Here is a 21,040-nt window from a genome sequence, read left to right on the forward strand (position 1 = left end):
TTTCTTCATAGGTGTTTTTCTGCAATAAACACCTTGCACCCCAAATTCTATCTCAGTGTCTGTTTTCAGAAAATCCAGCCATGACACCAGCAGTGTATTACCCTTGGGACATACTCTTGTTCCAGCCCCCAGGAATAGTTCAGCCTCTCTCCAGCTTCCCTTCAGAGATCCCCAGGCCATCTGAAGGGGGCTTCTGAGCAGCTCTTCCCAAACATCTCTTTCTACTTTATTAGAAATTCGGACACCCTTTCCCACTTCCTCCCTTCAACGTTTGTTCTACAAACAAATATTAAGCACCCACTAGTTCCAGAGCCTTGATAATGTTTCAATGCCTTCAGGTGAGAACAGATAATAAGTCTTTGTGCCATAAAGGCCCTAGATCCTGAGTCATCTGCTCCCCTTTGGCTTCCTGAGGTTCCAACCATAGTCAGAGAGGCTGCCCTTGCCATCCTCTGGTCTAAAAGAGATTGGTCATCAGGAGGTGGGAGCCCAGGCTGTCTTCTTTACTGATGTACTGTGGGATCTACGGTCAATCACTTACCTTTTAGAGACTGCCCCCAGCAAGGCTCTGAGATGAGGTGAGCTCTTGCCACTGTAAGGCACAGGCCACAATGAAAATTTTGCTTCCAAATTACCTCACCCTACAGTACATCGTATATAGGAAGCAAGTCTGTGGAACTGAGGGGATGTAGAGGTGCCGGCTAGGGAGTGCTTTACCTAAGGACACCCAGAAAGTGCAAGTCTGTGTTTGAGCAAGGTATTCCAGGCTCATCCACCAGAGGGCAGCCTTCACCCCTCTAGCTTTCCTGATCTGCCTTCACCTGCGGGCTCTCTTCCCAGCTCCCACAGCCCAAGGGTCCACACCATGGCTGGCATAATGTGCCCTCCCTGGACAACCTTAGTGCTGCTGCTCCACCAGGTGACCACTCTGACGGTTATTTACCTTGACCCTTGGTGCTTTGTAATACCAGTTAACTGGTAAAAGCAATGATCCTTCATTTATGTTTTTCCCCATAGTTTATGAAATATCTTCACAAACATACTCTTCTGGTTTGCAAAGCAACTTGGAAAAATACTTTATTATTATGGCCACTTTTAGAAGCGGTAACTGAGGCTCACAGGTTGAGTGGCTCGACCAAAGTCACATAGTAAGTTACTGCTGCTGCTGCACTAACATCTAGTGAGCACTCGCTGTGTGACAAGGATGAGGTTAAGGGTTGATTTATTTAATTCTACAGTAATTAAGACAGTGAAGTAGGGATAGACAAAGAGATGACTGGAACATATAGAGCTTATTAACTGTACAGTTTAAATCTCCCATGTCCTTACTGAATTTTTGTTTACTTGACCTATCAATTACTATTACAAATGTAATAATTTGTGTTAAAATATCCCACTGTGGGATGGTGGATTTGTCCATTTTTTTAAATTTATTTTTTATTTTTTATTTATGGTACGCGGGCCTCTCACTGCTATGGCCTCTCCTGTTGCGGAGCACAGGCTCCTGACGCGCAGGCTCAGCGGCCACGGCTCACGGGCCCAGCCGCTCCGCGGCATGTGGAATTTTCCCGGACCAGGACACGAACCCGCGTCCCCTAGCAGCGGCAGGCAGACTCTCAACCACTGCGCCACCAGGGAAACCCAGGATTTGTCCATTTTTCTCTGTAGTATTTCGAGGCTAAGGTATTAGTGCATATACCACCTTAGAAATGTGCCTTCTCTCTGTGGTGAATTGAACTTTATCATCATGTAGTGACCCTCTTTATCTCTAGTGATGCTTTTTGCCTTACTATAGTTATTTTGTCCTCTTTACTTTTATTTATTTTTTGCCTAGTATTTCTTTGTCCAAACTTTGTCATTCTGTGTTCTTATGTTTTAGATGTCTTTTGTAAACAGAACATTGCTGGATTTTGTTTTATTTGGTCTGATATCCTTTATCTCTGAATTGGAGAATTCAGCTCATCCAATGAGATTGATATATTTTTATTTATTTCTCTCATCTTGTAATGTGCATTATATTTGTTGTACTTTCCCTCTCTCTTTTTTTTTAAAACAGTTTTTTTTTGGATTGATCTCCCCACTCCTCACCTCTGTTTGTTTGGAGGTTGTAGGCTCTTGTAATGGTTACCTCAGCAATTCTAACCTAATATCTGCTGAGTTTTCTATTTCAATTAACATATTTTTGCATTTTCAGAAATTGTATTTGGTTCTTTTTCCAAATGTACTAGTTTCCACATAGTATCAAGTTTCTCTTTTATTTCTTTAAATACATTAAACAAATTTATTTTCTATTGTGTGTCTGGTAATTCCAATATCTTTGAAGGTCTGTTTCACCATCTCTCAGTTCTACTCATTCTCCCTTATGGTGGTGCCTTGTTACCTTGTGTGTTTGGTGACTTTTTTTTTTTTTTTTTTTTTACCATGATCTGCTCATCTTGCCTAGAAATTTGTGAGAGGCCTGTGTTGAAACTGAGTTCCTTCAGAGACAATGTGCATTTATCGCTGTCAATAATGTGCTGGTGCCATCAGCCCACACCACTTTAAATTCTCTGTTGGAGGATTTTAGGATTATATAAGTAATGTGATTTGACTTCAGATTTTATGAGGGAACTGACTTGTAAATTATGAATATTCTTAAAGGAGAATTTTATTTTCCCCTCTTCCCAGGGCCAGAGTTGATATAGGAAATTTTCATATCTCCTCCTTTCTGAGTGTGAGGGTTTACTTGACATTGGCTCTTGCCTTGTACTTATAATCCTTTGGGATATCCTATTAGAGTTCTATCTGGGAGGGGCCCTGGGATTTATCTCCTGTCTTCCATATATCCTTTGCAGACATGAAAGGAGGACATTATGGTCTCCAGGCCTTGACAGGCATCCTGTGAGGGTTAAGGACAATTTGGGCACAATTTGGGCACAGTTCCTGGTTTCACTTTATTTGGGGGCTTGGCATATTCCTTACTTTCACAGCAGCTCAGCAACATCGTAAAAAATAATTTTTAAAAAGCCCCTCTAGGCAATATTTTAATTTTTTTCATCAGGTGGGTTACTCAGGTACCCAATTCACTGTATTGTTGGGAAAAAATGTTAAAATGAAATGTTTCATTATAACTCACATTTATTTGTTTTATGACATTTTAGAGTTTTTTTATACATTTAATGTTATGAGTTTCATATAGTATGACTTGTATATATTATGATCTATAATGATAATAAGTCATTTAATTTGCACAGCTAACCTAGAGAGGTAGATATTATTATCCCTATTTTACAGATGAAGAACCATAGGCACTGAGTTTTACCCAAGGTTACACCAACTCTAGGGCTGAACAGGGACTTGGTATAACCATTGGTATTCACCCTCTAAAGGTTAAGAATGTTTGCTAAGAATCTTTGGAAGACATGGACCTCTTTAAGAATCCAGTGAAAGCTCTAGACCCTCTTCCCAGAAATGTGTACATTGATACAAATATACTAAAATTTCAGGGGGGGTCAAGATTCTCCAAGATCCATCCATGGATTCTACATTAAGAACCCCTGCATGTTACAGTGCGGTGAGGTGGAACAGAAAGGCATTAGTTTTTTAGCTTTGATCACAAGTTCATATTCTTCTGCCTGTCTTCAAAGACCCTTCATAATTTGATCTCATTATATTCATCCAACATTTTTTTCCTGACATACATTCCCAGAAGTGGTCCATCTCAGCATCTCCATGATTTCTACTCAATTCTGGGCTTCCTCTGTTTGTACAGGGCAGAGTAGTGATTTAGATCATGGGCTCTCAGGTCAAGATAGCCTGGGTCTGAACTAACTGTATTCATCAGTTAGTTGATCGGCATCAGATCCTGAACTAACTGTGGACCTTGGGCAGGTGATCTACCCTCTCTGTGTCTCTGTTTCTTTACCTGTAAAATGGTAAAGAATAGTACTATGTTGCAGGGTTGCGGGGATCATATGAGTCAATGCATGTGAAGCACTTAAAGCAGTACCTGGCACATTGTAACTGCTTGATACATTTTTAGGGGTTATTACTATTCTTTCTTATATAGTGTGTCACTATTAGTTTCCTACATCTCATCTGTAAACTGAGAGACGATTTCTGTAAATAAAATAGTTTTTTTTTTTTTTTTTTTGCAATACGCGGGCCTCCCACTGTCGTGGCCTCTCCCCTTGCCGGACGCGCAAGCTCAGCGGCCATGGCTCCGCGGCATGTGGGATCCTCCCGGACCGAGGCACGAACCCGTATCCCCTGCATCGGCAGGTGGACTCCCAACCACCGCGCCACCAGGGAGGCCCAATAAAATAGTTTTTTTTAAGTATCTAACAAAGTGCTCAGCACACAGTAGGGCTAATTTTCTCAAGAGGCAATTTTCCTTTTGCCATTTCAAGGGGGCAATAGAGCTTTCTGTCCTGAAGGCCTATAGCTTCACTTGTCCCAGTAGGGCGACAAGTGCTTTGCTTTTTTTTTTTTTTTTTTTTTTTTGAATATTTATTTATTTGGTTGAGCCAGGTATTAGTTGTGGTAGGTGGGCTCCTTAGTTGTGTCATGCATATGGGATCTAGTTCCCTGGCCAGCAATCGAATCCGGGCCCCCTGCATTGGGAGCTCAGAGTCTTACCCACTGCGCCACCAGGGAAGTCCCCAGGTGCTTTGCTTTTCAAGTCTCAAGGGCAATGAAATGGCTCAAAGTGTTGAAAGACAGGGAAGTGAGCAACCTTAAAGAATTCTCCACAGCCCACTGTAGCTCACACGTACAGACATTCCTCTGGGAAGGACTGGAAGTACCAAGTGTCCTCCTCCAGCCACTGGTATTGATATGATTAGAGCGGAGGGGCTGAGGGCCCACCAGATCTCTCATCAGCTTCAGGAATCCTGTCTGCTTAAATGGAAAAGGCAGGGCCCAAGTCAAGCCTCTGGAGCAGGCTGGTTAGTTTTTGAGCCAGCTGGAAAAGGACCAGAGCCCCTGCAGATACAAGTAGCTGTATTCTGACACACAGACCTACATAGGAATGGCTGCCTCTCAGGAGACAACCAGGCAACTTCAGGCTGCATTAGGCTAGTTTCTGACTCAGTTTTCCAAACCCTTTGGTGTTCATTCTTTTCCTTTTAATATCCACCCGATTTACCCTGCACCCAGAGTTCTCCTTATGTGACTAGAATAGTGGTTCTTAGTCTTTTGGACCTCTTTAAGGATCTGCTAAAATTTATGGAACATCTCCATGGAAAAATGCATGTATACATAAAATTTTGCATACAATTCTAGGGAGTCTGCTGACAATCCTGGAGTCCTCTGTTGGATTCCTGCTTAAGAAGCCTTCCCCTAGAGCAAAATACCTGTTAATGATTTATCTCTTCTGTTTCTCAGAAACATAGTTAAGTTCTAACATGAGGTAGAAGGAACCTGAGGGTGAAGACAGGGGTGAGGTGTTGAAATGGGGCCTGTGCTGCTGGTTGGTAGAAGGTAAGTGAATCTGAAAGACTATACTTTGACCTTATCTACCTATCCCAAAGTCTGACCAATGCTCTTTCAGTTGAAACATTTAATCCTATTTTCACATTAGGGTCACTAATATTTTAAAAATATTAGTGTGAGGGCTCTACCTACTGAAATTCTCACTTAATTAATATGAGATGGGCCCTGGGCATCAGTTTTTTAAACATTTAAACGACTTTATTGATGCAACATAAAACACATTTAAGTATATAGTTTGGCAAATTCTGATATATATATGAAACCCATGAACATACCCATTATCCCCCAGATTTCCTCCTTATGCACCTCTGTGGTCCATGCTCCTACCACCTACCCCACTTCATCCCCAGGCAACCACTGAGCTGCTTTCTATTACATTTGTTCTAGATTTTATTAACGTGAAATGTAGCCATACAGTATGTACCTCCCCAGGGGAGGGGCCTGGCTGCTTTTACAATATCATTAAAGATGCATTTGTTCCTTTTTATTGCTGAATAGTTATAAGGGAGTTTGGGCATACTGCACAGACAGAGGGCATACTCCCCATAGGACTGACCTCACTGTAGACATCAAAAGCAACTTCTGAGATTCCCAGGGTCACCCTCACTTCTCAGGTGCTAACTACAAATTCAGGAGTTCCCAGGACCACCCCTAGGTTCAATAATTTGCTGGAAGGACACGCAGAACTCAGGAAAGTGTTTTACTTACGACTGCGTTTTATTATAGCAATTAGACCATTAGAACCAGACCCACTAGAATTGTAAGCAAAGGCAGAGATACACAAGGGCATAGTCTGGAAAGGTTCCAAAAGTGAAGCTTCTATCATCCTCAACACGTTACTCTCCTGGTGTTAAAATGTGACAATACTCAGAGTACTGCCAACTAGAGAAGCTCATCTGAGCCTTTGGGCCCCAGAGTTTGAATGGGGCTCTGTCACACAGTGCCTGAATGGCTGACCTTTAGTCTCCAGCCCCTCCCAGAGGTTCAGTTTAACTCCTTCAGTCTCCAGTTCCTCTGGAGGTTGGAACTGATGTGATGTGTTCCAAAGCCTTCAGTGTAAATCACATTGTTAAATCTACCATGTTGCTATTTGTCTCATCTGTTCTTTGTTCCCTTTACCTCTTTAACGGGACCACAGCCTCCAGACACGCAGGCTCAGCGGCCATGGCTCATGGGCCCAGCCGCTCTGCGGCATGTGGGATCCTGACGGACCGGGGCACGAACCCGGGTCCCCTGCATCGACAGGCAGACTCCCAACCACTGCGCCACCAGGGAAGCCCCTGCCTTCTTTTGCAGTGAGTAGTTTTGATGATTCCGTTTTACCTCCTTTATTGGCTTATTAGCTATATCTCTTTGGTTTTTTGTTTTGTTTTGCTTTTGGTAATTGTTTTAAGGTTTATAGTATATACCTTTAACTTATTACAGTCTATTTCAAATAATATTATACCACTTCACGTATAGTTTAAGAACATAATGACAGTATACTTTCTTTATCCCTCTGCTGGCCTTTGTGTCATTGTTGTCCTACATTTAATTCTACATATATTATAAATCCCACAATACATTGTTATTATTTTTCCTCTTTTAAAGAGGTTTTTAAAGAAAAGTGTTTTATATTTTTTCACACATATTTACCATTTCTGTTGCTCTTCATTCCTTTGTATAGGCCCAGATCCATCTGCTATCATTTCCTTCTCCCTGAAAGCCTTCTTTTATTTATTTTATTTTTTAATTTTTAAATATTTATTCATTTTTATTTGGTTGCACCAAGTCTTAGTTGCAGCAGGCAGGCTCCTTAGTTGCAGCTTGCCGGCTCCTTAGTTGCAGCACATGGGCTCCTTAGTTGCAGCTCACAGTCTTCTTAGTTGCAGCATGCGGGCTCCTTAGCTGTGGCATGTGGGATATAGTTCCCTGGCCAGGGATCGAACCCAGGCCCCCTGCATTGGGAGCGCTGAGTCTTAACCACTGTGCCACCAGGGAAGTCCCTGAAAGCCTTCTTTTAATATTTCTTATAGTGCTGATCTACTGGTGATGAGTTCTTCCACCTTCTGTACTTTGGAAAGAAGTCTTTTTTTTAACCTTCGTTTTTTGAAAGGTATTTTTTTTCTGGGTGTAAAATTCTAGATTTTTTTTTCTCTAAGTATTTAGAAGTTGTCATCCCACTGTCTTCTGGTCTGCATTATTTCCAACAAATCTGTCATCAAATTGTTTTTTTCTTCTGTATGTATGTTTTTCCTCTGGCTCCATTTAAGATTTTCTTTTATCATTGATTTTAAGTAATTGATATATCTTGGTATAGTTTTCTTGTTCTTGGGCTTATTGAGTTTCTTGGATCTCTGAGTTTCTAATTTTCATCAAATTTAGGAAAAAATTTTGACCATTATTACTTCAAATATTTTCTCCAACTCTCGTCTCTTCTTCTGGAACCCCAGTTATACATGGGCCACTTGATGTCTCACAGCTCACTAATGCTGTGCTCATTTTTTTTTTCTTTCAGTCTTCTTTTCTCTCTGTTTCACTTTGTATAGCTTATATTGAATTGCCTTCAAGGTTGCTAACCTTCTAGAGTGTCCAATTTCTGTGCATTTTTCACCTCAGTAATTATATTTTTCATTTCTCAAATTTCACTTTGGAATATATATATATTCCATACCTTCTCTCCTTACCATGCTCATGCTTCCCTCTGCCTTCAAATATACATACGAAGTATATTTAACATCTTTATAGTACTTTATCTGTGTTATTTCTGAGGTCTGTTTCTGCTGGCTGTTCTCTTCAACGTGGGCTGTATTTTCCTGCTTTCTTTGCACGCCTAATACTTGTTAATTTTACGGCAGACATTGTGAATTTTACATTATTGAGGACTGGAATTTTTTGTACTCCTTTAAGTAATTTTGAGCTTTGTCCTGGCACATGAAGTTTCTTAGGGAAAAATATTTATTCTTTCAAGACTTACTTTTAAGCTTTGTTAGACAGATACAGAATACCCTTTAGCCTAGGACTAATTTGGCCTCACTCTTGATGGATGTAATTCTGTGATGTATTAGGAGATCTCTCCATTCTGGCTGGTGGGAACAGCAATTATCCTTGATCCTGTGTGAGCTGGGAGGGTTGTTCTGCCTGATCCTTTCAGACAGTCTTTCCTGCTCTCAGGTAGTTTCCTCACAAGCATATACTCATCAGTGCTCAGCCAATGTCTTGAAAAAGCTCTCCGCAAATGTCTGGAGTTCTCTCTTTGTTCAGCTCTCTCTCTCCCGTGAATTCTAGTTGACCTGGCCTCCCTGAACTCTGAATGCTGTCTCCTCAACTCAGCGAGATTGCTGGACTTGGTTTAGATGCCCCTTCCCTGTATGGCAGCCTGAAGATTCTCTACAGGAAGCAAGCTGGGGCAATCACAGTGCTCCTCATTTGATTTCCTTCTCCCAGGGATCACTATCCTGCACTGCCAGTTGTCCAATGTCTGACGTTTCAGCTCTATAAGGCAGGAAGAGAAATCTAGGCCCTGTCACTCCCTAATGGCCAGAAGCAGAAGTTATCAGTTTGTTTTTTTTTCAATCTCCCTAGGTTAAAATTCTAATGTATGGCCGTAGTTGGGAACCACTGTAGTCTAATTCTATTCTTGTTATTGGAGTTTTAGCCACTATTGCCACGCTTTTCTCTGGCCCCCTTGCAGCCGTGCTTCTGCTGTCACCTCTCAAATGCAGGCTAACTCACATTCTCCTTGCCTTACATGCAAAGCTAGGAGAAATGGCATGACATTCTAGGATTTGGTACTTATGAGTACTCTCCAAATTTCTAGGCATGGTTCTCTACGTCTGAGAGACAGAAATCACGTTATCAGCAAATAGAGGAAAGAAAACTGGGCTAAGGAGATTGTTAGTTAAGAACTATACCTGTGGAGGGTATAAGGCAAAGAGTCAGGCAGGACAGGACATTATAGTCATGGAATACAAGATATTTTTCAAATATTGTAAAAATATAAGCTAAATTAAATAAAAAACAAACAAACAAAACTTGCTCTCTATCAGGGGTGTAAATTAGCAGTAAAAGCAGCTCAGAGTCATTCCCTGAGTCCTCCAAAGAGAATGGGAAGCAATCATTTGTTGATTGTGCCGTGCCTTTCTACATGCAGCATCTCATTTCATCTTTGCAGTTCTCTGAGTCAGGTATTATCTCTATTTTATACATGTGGGAAGCTATAGATTTGAGAGGTTAGGGAATTCATGCAAGTCACATAGCTAATAACAGAAAAGTAGTGTCTGATTTCCAAGTCTGTGTCCTTTCCCTCTCTGTCTCTGACAACAGCTGGCACAATAGTTTCCAGCCCCAATGCATATTTGTTTAAATAACATTTTTACTTTAGTATAAATCACTAGAGAAAAGTGTAAAACTTGTAAGTCCAGCTTGATGAATTTTCACAAAGTCAACACACCCCATCTAACCAGCACTCATGTCAAGAAACAAAGTGGTACAAGTACCCTAGAAGTCTCCTCACATATGGCCCACTTTCAGCCCAGGAGCTATAGCACAGAGGTACTCAGTAGAGCCTATAGCTCAGGGTCCCTTAACTTGGGGTCAATGTGGGCATCTATAAATCTCCTGAAATTATAGGCAAACATTTTCCTGAGGAGAGGATGTAGAGCCTTCATCAGATTCTCCCCAAAGGGACAAGAAGAAAAGCTACAACTGAAGACTGGTTCATGGGGAATCTATTCATTCATTCAACGTATCATTAAAAACAACACAGTAACAGCAATGGCTACCAGTGGAGAATTTAATGTGCCAGGAACTTTATGTGTATTATCTCTGACTCTGACAAAAACCCTGAAATGTAAATATTATCACCTCCATTTTACACATATGGGAACGGAGGCTCAGAATGAAGTGACTTGCCCAAGGCCACACATTAATTATATAGGTATTTGTGAAAGCTAGTATTCAATATGAGACCTGTTACCTGCCTGTGCTTCTGCAGCGAGACCACAGTGCCTTTGGTAACATTAAGTTGCCTAACCTCTGCTCAGAACAAGCCAAGCTTGAAATACCAGGGCTGAACTGGAAATCAAAGAGTGAAGTCCCAAGCTCAGGCAATTTTTTTTTTTTTAAACAATTCCCTTCTAACCAATGACAACTGCAAAAGGGAAAGTGCTGCCTTTAAAAGAGGCACTTGCCGAGCTTCCCTGACGGCGCAGTGGTTGGGAGTCCGCCTGCGATGCAGGGGGCGTGGGTTCGTGCTCCGGTCCGTGAGGATCCCACGTGCCGCGGAGCGGCTGGGCCAGTGAGCCATGGCCGCTGAGCCTGCGCGTCCGGAGCCCCTGCTCCGCGACGGGAGAGGCCACAGGAGTGAGAGGCTCGCGTACCGCAAAAAAAAAGAGGCACTTGCCCTCAAGAGGTGTGGCTTCCAAGAAGTGTGGCTAGTAGGTTTCTCAAGTGGGAGTTATTATCTAATCAGAACCAACTGTCTATCATTACACTGCACTTTGAGAGGACATCTATGATTGGTCGACCAAGAGAGCAACATTTGAATTTAAAGAGAAGACCAGAACAACCTTAGGGTCATTACTTTAGTGAGAAAGATAAAGCTTTGTCAGAGTAAACTCCACCTGGAGTCAGAGATTAGGCACTAAAACCCCGTGTTAAGGTAAAACCTTTACCTCATTAACTGGTGTTAAGTTGCTATTAATTTATTCATCAAGAAATCAGCCCCTATTTTAAGTAAAACTCACTGAAAAGATATGTAAAAACTATGTGAAAACGCTTTGTAAACTGCAAAAGAAAAGTCTAGTAAATACAAGTATCTATAGCTTCAAGATTCAAAAACAAAACCAAACAAAACCCTCTAAATATAAAGCAAAATTTACCTGTCTGCAAAGGCTGTACCAGGAGGTGGCAGTCAGAAGCAGCCACAATTCTGACACCTACTTTCCTACTCATCATTAGATCACATGTAAAGTTTTCTGTCTCTCATTTTCCCTCTGCTATTCCATTGGACCACTAAGTACACTACATCCTCAGTACTTTATTCTGGAGAAGACATACATAATAAAACCTATAAAAGAAGAGAAAAAAGTGGCTCAGATGACTCTTTTATAGAAAAGAAACCATGGTCTCAAGTTAAAGACTGAAAAGTTGCATCCTCTTAGTACTTTTACTACACTTCATTCTGAGTCTGGGATGCATCCTCAGCTTAATGAGATAGAAAGAAAAATGAAAGAAGATCATTTATTTCAGGCAATACAAGTTCTTCTAATACAGCAAACATTAAAATTTTAGAGAACTTGAAGAAATGCTGAAACTCCTATAATTCAATCATCTTTTCCTCCGCAATAGCTTCTATTATAGTTTCATTTAATAGATAAGGCTGAAAAAGACATTGTTTCAAATTTTATATGCTATATTTTATGTCTATGAAGTAAAGCATTACAGAACTACTCACAGAGCCACCAAAGTAGCAATGTAGCATTTCCAGGTTTTTTTTTGTTGAAATTCACTTTATTTAAAAAAAAAAGGCATGAACAATAAATTACAATCATTTCCCCCTTTTATAAATTCTTCATAAAATATATTTGACAATTTTAAAAGAAAATTTCAAAAGTTACTTTCATTTTTGAAGTGCTGATGACTTATTTTTTGACCATTTTGTCATGCTGGTGAATTATCTGTAGCTGCTACAATAGTTTGATTGATAAACATTTTACAGTTAAAAACAACAACAACAAAGAGGAAAAAACAGACCAGCAGAAAGAACTATTCAGTGTGCTATTTATCTGACACTTAACATTTACTTCATCATAATGACAAAGTATCCCTTAGCACCAAAAAACTACAGGAACCCCATCTTTCTAAGTGACAACTAGTGCAAAATAACATTCTAGGAACTAACTGTACAACCCCATTATTTTAACTGGCCACAGCTGCCTATAAGCTTATTTGAAATATTTGGTCTTTTTTCAATTAAGACAAATTTCATAAAACACTATAAACCATGGCAAGAGACTCTATGAGGAATAATTGTTTATTGAGTACCTATTATGTGCAAGGCACTGTGCACAAATTCTTGCTTTCAGTTTTCCCCTAGCAATATCCAGGAATTTCCCAGCTTCACTAATCATCTTTTATTTCTTACTCCTGGCTGGAAAAGGCCCATGGCTATTTTTACCATTTTTTAATTGTTATTTTATCAAATGATCTTTAGTGCTGAGCACACAGTAGGTACTTAATAAATACCTCCTGACTGAAAGAATAAAGACAAAGAATTTACTATAATTTTTCTTGGTATCATGGGTTATTTTAGAATACAAGGACTTGAGAAAATTTCAGAAGAAACTTCCTGATCGCCTTACATCGTTACCGCTAATGAAAGAAATAATTCCACTTCATAGGTAACATAGAATATTTTTCAAAATAAATTATAATTGTTAACTATTTTAAATGAGGTGGGGCCAAAACCATGACATGTAGATATCTGAAGAGCAAATGAAGCATTGGCATACCATCACCTAAGTCATCATGAATCTCTTGCTGAAGTCCCATGTTATTGATTAGACATTATAATGTTTTTTTACTTCCAGTAACTCAATCCCCTTGGCCAGATCTGTGTTATACTAATTTGGCTATCCAGAGGGTTAATTATCATGAAGTTCCAGTGTATTTCCACCTCTAATTTCCAAAAGAATTCTTATATTTATCAGCTTGAGAGTAATATTAAAAGTATATATTTTTTCACTTAAAAGGTTTTATTTTTAATAAAACCTTTCAGTTATTATTCAAACTTCATACCAAGTAATGCATAGTTCAGAAATTTTATGTACTCCAATTTTTTGTGCTTTTTCACCTTTTATAGTCCCCCGAACACATTTTAAATAAGGAAAAAATTACGATAAGAATATTCCAAAAGTTGTGGAAGTTAAAAAAACTGGAGACTGAATTATCAATGATTTCAATATTCTAATACCTTTTCAAATTTTTTTTTTAACTTTTGACCAAAGATTCTAGTGCTTTATAAAGATTAATCTATATACAATGGTCTTAAAGTATTAACAACCTTAAAGTTTGTTAATGTTGTTTTAGGAAAACTTTCTTCCCTTACATTTGAACTGTCTGCATTTACAGGAAAAAAAAATTGGAGACAACCATATGGGGTTAAAATCAAACTGACTTCAAGAAGAATAATGGTCTGTTGGTTCTTGACACAGACCATACCAAGTGATTGTATAAAACTGATAACCTCTCTATTTGAAAGATATAACTTATGCCACAGTATTTTACCCATTTGCCAAACTGTATCATTTCCCACTTTAGAAAAAGGTGATCAACATTGAATACAACCATATCATTACCATTACTGTGTCAAATTAGACAAAACAGCATTAGTGCCAAAATGAAAGAAATTCCAGTGATTAAATGAGAGACCATATTAGGGCAGGCAACGTGGGGGTAGAACTCATTTGGTTTCTTCGACTTGATGCTGAGGCTTTGACAAAGTCTTGAAATAAAAAATTAATATATCAATTACTATAGTTCATATACAGCAAAGTTTTCAGATACAGAAGAATCCTGTGTTCAGATCTGTATCAGATTGCAGATGCTCAAGTGCAGACTTGTCCCAATGCAGTGGTTTAATTAGTTAATTGAATGCATGGTTATCTAAAGAAGGTATGACTGAATCATCAATGTCCTTGCCAACCTGTACCACATGATTGCATGGCTAATTCAACTCCTGCAGCTTTAGGGCACTGGAGAGCTCAAACATACTTCAGCAGCTTTGGATCACTTAATTTCACTTACGTTTAATCAGATAATTTTAGACTCTCCAAAATGATGCCTTAAAAAAAAAGCTGTATAATATTATAAAAATAAAAAACTTAGTATGATTTCATTAGAGGGAGGGACAGGGTAGGAGATGAGGGAAGGTTCTTTTATTTTTCATCACTGATTTCACCAGCAAATCTCAAAAACCCAAACCTACATCAAATAATTTAAACAGAAGTGGCATTTTTTTCATATGGAATGCAAAATGCACACATTCACATACTTACATATACATAAATATATACATTTATGTTTCCTTTACAAAGCTTCAAAGGTTGCATTACCAGCATGCAAACCCCTTCTTCCATGGAAATTCCTAATACTGACAAGGAATGTCTAAAATACTTAAGAGACATATTTCCAGAAAACTGGACTTTCTTCTTTTCTTGGCTCTTAGAAAATTTTCCTGCCAAACTTCTACCAATGATCATTTAAAAAAATTTACACTCACATTGGTAATACACACTTAAAACATATTAACAAAATGGCCAGCTTGGACTTAAGAAAAATGAGGAAAAAAAATCCCACAATAAAATCTAAACCCTTAAAAGGTGGAGTTTAGCTTTTTATATTCTTTTTCAGCCACATTATGTTGCATCACTGTTAAAACAGAAGCAGCATATTATCCAAGATATTTGCAAATAATACATGTGTCACGTTTCCCAGCTGCTATCTTTAAATGCAATTTGTACTAATCTGAGTTCTAGTTCAAAAGCATCTGGACGATCCTGAGGGTTTGCAGCCAGCATTTCCTTAATCAGTTGTTTCATTCGCCCATTCATAGACTTTTTCTTCACAGGAATGAGAAGTTCCATTTTGGGATTTTCCAGAAGTGCCTCCCCAACAGGCACGATCTCAGTTCCTTGTTTTACATAACTCCCCAAGAGTTCCTTCTTTGTCTCTGTGTCTATGAATGTGATCCTTTCCAGCATTGCCCAGATGATAATCCCCAGAGCAAAGATGTCAGCTTTTGCTGTGTAATGTCCCTCCCACACTTCAGGAGCCATGTAGAAATCTGTTCCACAAGCTGTGGAAAGGAAACACTTGTTTACACTGACAGGTTCTTCTGGATTCTGCCCAAATGCTGAACAAACTTTACTTAGACCAAAATCAGCCACTTTCAGTGTGGGTTCCAAGTCACTGGTATCCAACCGGCTTTGAGAAATCAGGATGTTATCAGGCTTTAGATCTCGATGGATGATCTGGTTTTTATGCAAGAAAGCCAGGGCACTGCTCAGCTGAAGCATGAAGCTGGTGTTAGTTTTACGATTGGGTTTCCTGGACAACAGATACTCATTCATATCTCCTCCGTCACAAAAATCCATCACAAACCACAAGTAATAGGCGCTTCTGGGATCAAAGGCAATTTCTCCCTTTAGTGAAGTCTCTACAAGCTATAAGAAATAAAAAAACAGATTACAATCATCTGCACAGTTTATACAATTCAGCTATAGAGAAAGAGTTACTGATTAAGTTAGTCTCCATTGCTAAGTGGAAATTCCATGAATATTTTATTTCGTCAGTGCTTTCATATGTGCATTTTATTTTAAACTTTAGTACTTCAAACTGTCACTTTGTCCCTAACAAATATGCACCAAATCTCCAAGTGGAGAGGTAAAAACTTATTTAAAAATAGCTGTATTCTGAAAAGTATCCAACTGGCTATACATTTTCTACATGTGTCAATGGAGATGAACTCTAACCCTCTAGTTAATAGCTTCCTGAAAAGATCAAAGTTTCAGCAGGTAGATTTGCCAGCTGGGGAATAAACATCAATTAGGAAATTCTATTCCATGAAACTGCCTGAAATCTACTCCTTGCGTATTGCACTTACACTATCAACATAATCTGTGAAACTGAGAGAAAATTATGAAGGAACAACCAGTTGTTACAGAAATAAAGTGCTCCTGTGTAGTCGCTGATAAAACTAAAGACATCATTACTTCATAAACTTCTACAAGCAGAATGCAAATATGTTTGCTATCTCTTATCAATAGATGGCTTCTAAAAACCAATTTATAAAAATTGGTTTTTGATATAAAATTGCATTTTGATATAAAAATTCAAATCTGAGTTTGTATATTTGTTTGATACAAGCTGAAAATCTAGAATAAACCACTGTTTTACTTATATCATTATCTAATTATAACTCTCCTACTACCTGAAATTCAAGATTAATTACTTCACTGAACATGAACTATCTTCTAAAATACAGTGCTTTGAAAGCATCTGTCCTATGGTGTCCTTTTCAGGCCCATGGGTTGAACAGAAACTCAGTAGGGAAGGTGAGGAGTTGCTGAAGATTGAGTGAACTGCTAATTTTATGTTTAAATCTACTAGTATTTCCTTTTGTCTTTTTTGTGGGCAGAGGCAAAGAACGCCTCTCCATGCCATCTCCCCCAATGGCAAACAGCCATAATTGCAATGGTCTGCAGAGGTCTCCTTTGCATACATTTTCCTTGTTGCATGTGTTTGCCACTGAGACAGAAAATGAAAGAAGAGAAAGGTCCAGATCATACAGTTATTTACCAGGTGCACTGTTACTAAATATGCTGAGATTAAAGATGAGCACCATCATTCTTCTTTCATTTCTTCTCTTCTTCTGTCTTCATTCTCAAAAGAAAACTTCCTAAATAGCTTTGAGCAATGCAGACTTCCAGAATTCAAATAATGGTTTAGAGTAAAGCCAGATAGTAGATATTTTAGGCTTGACAAACCATATAAGGTCTGTGTTCCATATTCTTTTTCCTTTTCTTTCTTTCTTCTTCTTTTTTTTTAAACAACTCTTAAAAAATGTAAAAACTATTTTTAGTATCCAGGCCATACAAAAACAGGCTGAGGGCTATAGTCTGAGGACCTCTGGTTGAGAGCTACAGAAATACAGATCCCAGTCTGCTTACTGTCACGTGTAGAGGATGTTAGCCATTGGTCCTCTTGCCTGAAGTCCTTTAATAACTTCCCTGTTCTCTTAGGATATAGTTTAAGCTCTTTAACATGGGCTATGGGATCCTGTGTGCTCTGACCCTGGCTGATCTTTCTAGCCTCATCTAAAACAACTCTCCCTGTATAGTGCAGTCTTAGTATTTTCTTTCAATTTTTAGAACGCTTCATGATTTTTGCTTCTAGACATTTGTATGTATAGTTATTTCTGCCTGGGAAGTTTTCTCAGTCACTCACCTGGCTAACTCCTGTTCACCCTGCAAGTTTCAGTTGAAACAGTTCTTAATTCCTGAACCCCAAGATTATGTCAGGTTCCCTACTCTATGTGCCTATACCATCTGGTACTTTTCATTCATGACACTCATCACAAGTATACATATTGGCCACTAAGTTCCTATGCATAAGATGTATCCTCTGTTAATTATTTGTTTTACATTTCTTCTAGGTGAGGTTTTCAGCTCTCAGGAACTGACTGAATGATTCCAAATGAGAACAAGGAAGATATCTAGAAAAACATGGAGAAAAAAAAATTTATATACAGAATGGTAAGACCATGTATAGAGACTCTGTGGTCACACTATAGATTTGTTTGTCTTTACTAGTGTAAATTTAGAGTAGGCACTTGCTAAAGCATGGATGAATGTCTGGTTAATGAAATAAATCCATAGAAAAGACAATTTTAATAGAGCTGCTTATTACTGAATACCTCCTATGTGCCAAGTATTGTATCTACATCACCTCTAATTTTGACAACTCCCATGGAAGGTAGAAATTATTATTCCTTACATATGAAGATACAGATGCTGGGAAAAGGTGGGTTATGTATCCAAGGTCATACAGCTAGCAAAAAGTGCCACAAGTCAAACACAGGTCTGTTAGGCTTTAAAAAGATGAAATAAATTATTAAAAAAAGAAGGTACTTTAGATTAAAAAAAAAATCACTGAATCAAGTGTGGAAGTACTTTACATCTTAAAGCCTTGAAAGATTAGCTGGTTAATGCCTAGTTACTATAACAGTTGCTTGATCTGGACTCAAGGATACCATCAGTACTTGCAAAGACATCATATGTTTAAATGTCTTTTTGCACTTGTAGTCTGATTATGCACTTTAGTCTCCAAAATTCAATGCAAAGTCCAGCAAGGTTTTATCCACTTTAAGGAGGGAATGTGTGCACTTGTAGTCTGATTATGCACTTTAGTCTCCAAAATTCAATGCAAAGTCCAGCAAGGTTCTATCCACCTTTAGGAGGAAATGTGGTAAGAATGTTTCTGATAGTTTCTATCACTGCAACGTACATAATAAGCACTTTTAGAAAAAAATACAATAACACAAACAGAGACTAAACAGTTGTGTTTTATATCCCTTATCTTAAGAGAGAAAACTTCAGGGCATAGCATGCTAAACTTGCAGTATAAATTAGGTTCTTAAGACTGATATTTACCATACAATAAAACTTGCAAGTTTCTAATTACACAGAATAATGCATTCGTTTTCTTTGTTGTTCCTAGTCCAAAAGCTTTTGTTGTTTTAAAACAGACTTTTGTACCCTGATGGTAAATTCTGAATTTAGACACACTCATGGCAAGTTGTTTCCTATTCCAGGAATAACTGGACTTAAGAAATTTTGCTCTGGCCTTTAGCTATGTCTTAAGTATCTTTTCTCTTCATCAAGTGTAGAGCCACTAGAGATTTTGACCTATGGCAGAAGCCAATCTTAAAAAAAAAAAAAAAAGATTTTGTTTTCCTATATTAATGCTTTTCCCAGGTCTACAGAAGAGTAATTTGGAGGCAAAACAGTAATCTGGAGGTTAAAAGAGCACAAGTTTTAGCTGCTGGATACTTCTACGTTTACCTCCCAATTCTGCCACTTGCTATGTGATACTGGATAAATTCATTATCTATTCTAAGCCTCAGTTTCTTCATTTGTAATGATGGTAATAATAGTATTTTCCTCATAGGATTGCTCTGAGCACAGAGCATGGAATGAGTAGGAACCCAAATGTTAGCTATCAGCACTGTTAATAACATTCAGGTGCTACACCACATCCTCCACGAAAATTCAATGGAATTGCATGGTTAAGACATTAAATAACCTTCTAAAACAGCAGAGGCTTATGTTCAAGCCAGTGATATATAAAGAAATGCCCAATTACCTATGGGTACTACTACTAGTTGTACAGTTTTTCCTTCTCTTCTGTATTCAGTTCCCCCAAAAAACTGATTTCAAATAAGTGAACTAATTAGACTCTAGTCTCGATCACTTCTCTAGTTCCTATGTTGCCCCATTCCTATGCAGATTGGCAAGTATCATGGCATAACAGGTGGCATATGTTATTTTTAGGTATTTGCAACACAGGTTTAAATAAAACCTTGTTTTAAAGCAAACGTCTACTCAGTTCTTGGCAGACCCCTATCTACTCCTAACTATATAAACACCTGCATTTAAAAGTAGAAGTTCGTCTGACTCTTTCAATCCTCTTATTGCTGACCAATGCTACTTTCAAATCATTTCTATTTCCTATTCAACCACACATACCTGTAAATAAAGGGAAGAATTAGAGCCGTGGGACATCTTTTGCACCATCCCATCCTTTTGTAGGATGCATTCCTCCAAGTGAATCACATTTGGATGTTGGCTCTTGATACTGCTTAGTGCCCAGAACTCACGCAGGGCTAGTTCAACATTTTCAGGTGCATGGCATCGAATTTTCTTCACTGCCACCCGTGCAGAGGTCTTTCTGATGACTGCTTCATATACAACACCGTAACTACCTCGGCCTACCTCCCGTATTAGATCGTACTTTGGCTGGCTACTCACCATCTTCAAGGTCAAGGTTTCTGGAAAAATCAACAAAGTGCTCTGTTGACATTAGGTCTGCCAACTGGCTTGTATTTCTTCTTATGCACGATTTAGTTAACATCTGTCTCACTGTTTGCAGTGCTTGAACGATATTTGCTATACATTGGGTAAATCTAAATATCTTAATAATAGTAAACCAGGTAACACTAATGTAGTACTTACCATGTATCAGGAACTGTTCCAAGCAGTTGATAACATTAAGTTCATTTAATCCTCACAACAGCATTACGAGGTAGATACTATTATGGTCATTTTATAGATGAGGAAACTAAAGCACAGAGTTTAAGCAACATGCCCAAGGTCAAACAGCTAGTAACTGCTGGACCTGGGATGTGAAACCAGGCCATCTGGCTCTGACAGCCTTCATTTTAACTACTACACTATACTGCTTCTTACATGAACTGCTTCAAAACACCACTGCTAAAAACAAACCAAAAAATTCGGTATTTATTTAGTTATTGTGAAAAAACAAACAAAACTCCAGCTTCTCCTGAAAACTGACACACACATAAAAGGTCATAAAAATGGCAAAACCAAAAACCAACCCTCACAGTTAGAAATACAAAAACCTGGCTTATGCTTAGGGACTGAAAGTGAAAAAGATCACATATAGAAGTGAAAATGTGCAGTTGTTTTTATTATTTAAAAGTAAATGGTCGGGCTTCCCTGGTGGCGCAGTGGTTGGGAGTCCGCCTGCCGATGCAGGGGGCACGGGTTCGTGTCCCGGTCCGGGAAGATCCCACATGCTGTGGAGCGGCTGGGCCCGTGAGCCATGGCCGCTGAGCCTGCGTGTCCGGAGCCTGTGCTCCGCAACGGGAGAGGCCACAACAGTGAGAGGCCCGCGTGCAGCACACACAGAAAAAAAAAGTAAATGGTCAAACTGTGTATGTTCTTTTTTTTTTTTTTTTGCGGTACGCGGGCCTCTCACTGTTGTGGCCTTTCCCCTTGCGGAGGAC

The 21,040-nt window shown here is 38.9% G+C and overlaps 1 protein-coding gene across 2 annotated transcripts in view; it reads right to left on the bottom strand.

The window, feature by feature from the left end:
* Window positions 1–11,938: 11,938 nt before the first annotated feature.
* The window catches only part of PDIK1L (PDLIM1 interacting kinase 1 like), an 11,439-nt gene continuing 2,337 nt past the window's right edge, over window positions 11,939–21,040 (bottom strand). For both annotated transcript variants that reach the window (XM_007459125.1, XM_007459126.1), the window contains exons 2-3: window positions 19,761–20,062; window positions 11,939–15,677 (exon numbers count right to left, since the gene is read on the bottom strand). In XM_007459125.1, coding sequence (XP_007459187.1) covers window positions 14,937–15,677; window positions 19,761–20,045 — 1,026 coding nt within the window. In that variant the 5' untranslated portion in view covers window positions 20,046–20,062 and the 3' untranslated portion in view covers window positions 11,939–14,936. The remainder of the gene's footprint in view (window positions 15,678–19,760; window positions 20,063–21,040) is intronic.

Source organism: Lipotes vexillifer, unplaced genomic scaffold, assembly GCF_000442215.2.
Source record: "Lipotes vexillifer unplaced genomic scaffold, Lipotes_vexillifer_v1.1 scaffold496, whole genome shotgun sequence".
Taxonomy (NCBI): domain Eukaryota; kingdom Metazoa; phylum Chordata; class Mammalia; order Artiodactyla; family Lipotidae; genus Lipotes; species Lipotes vexillifer.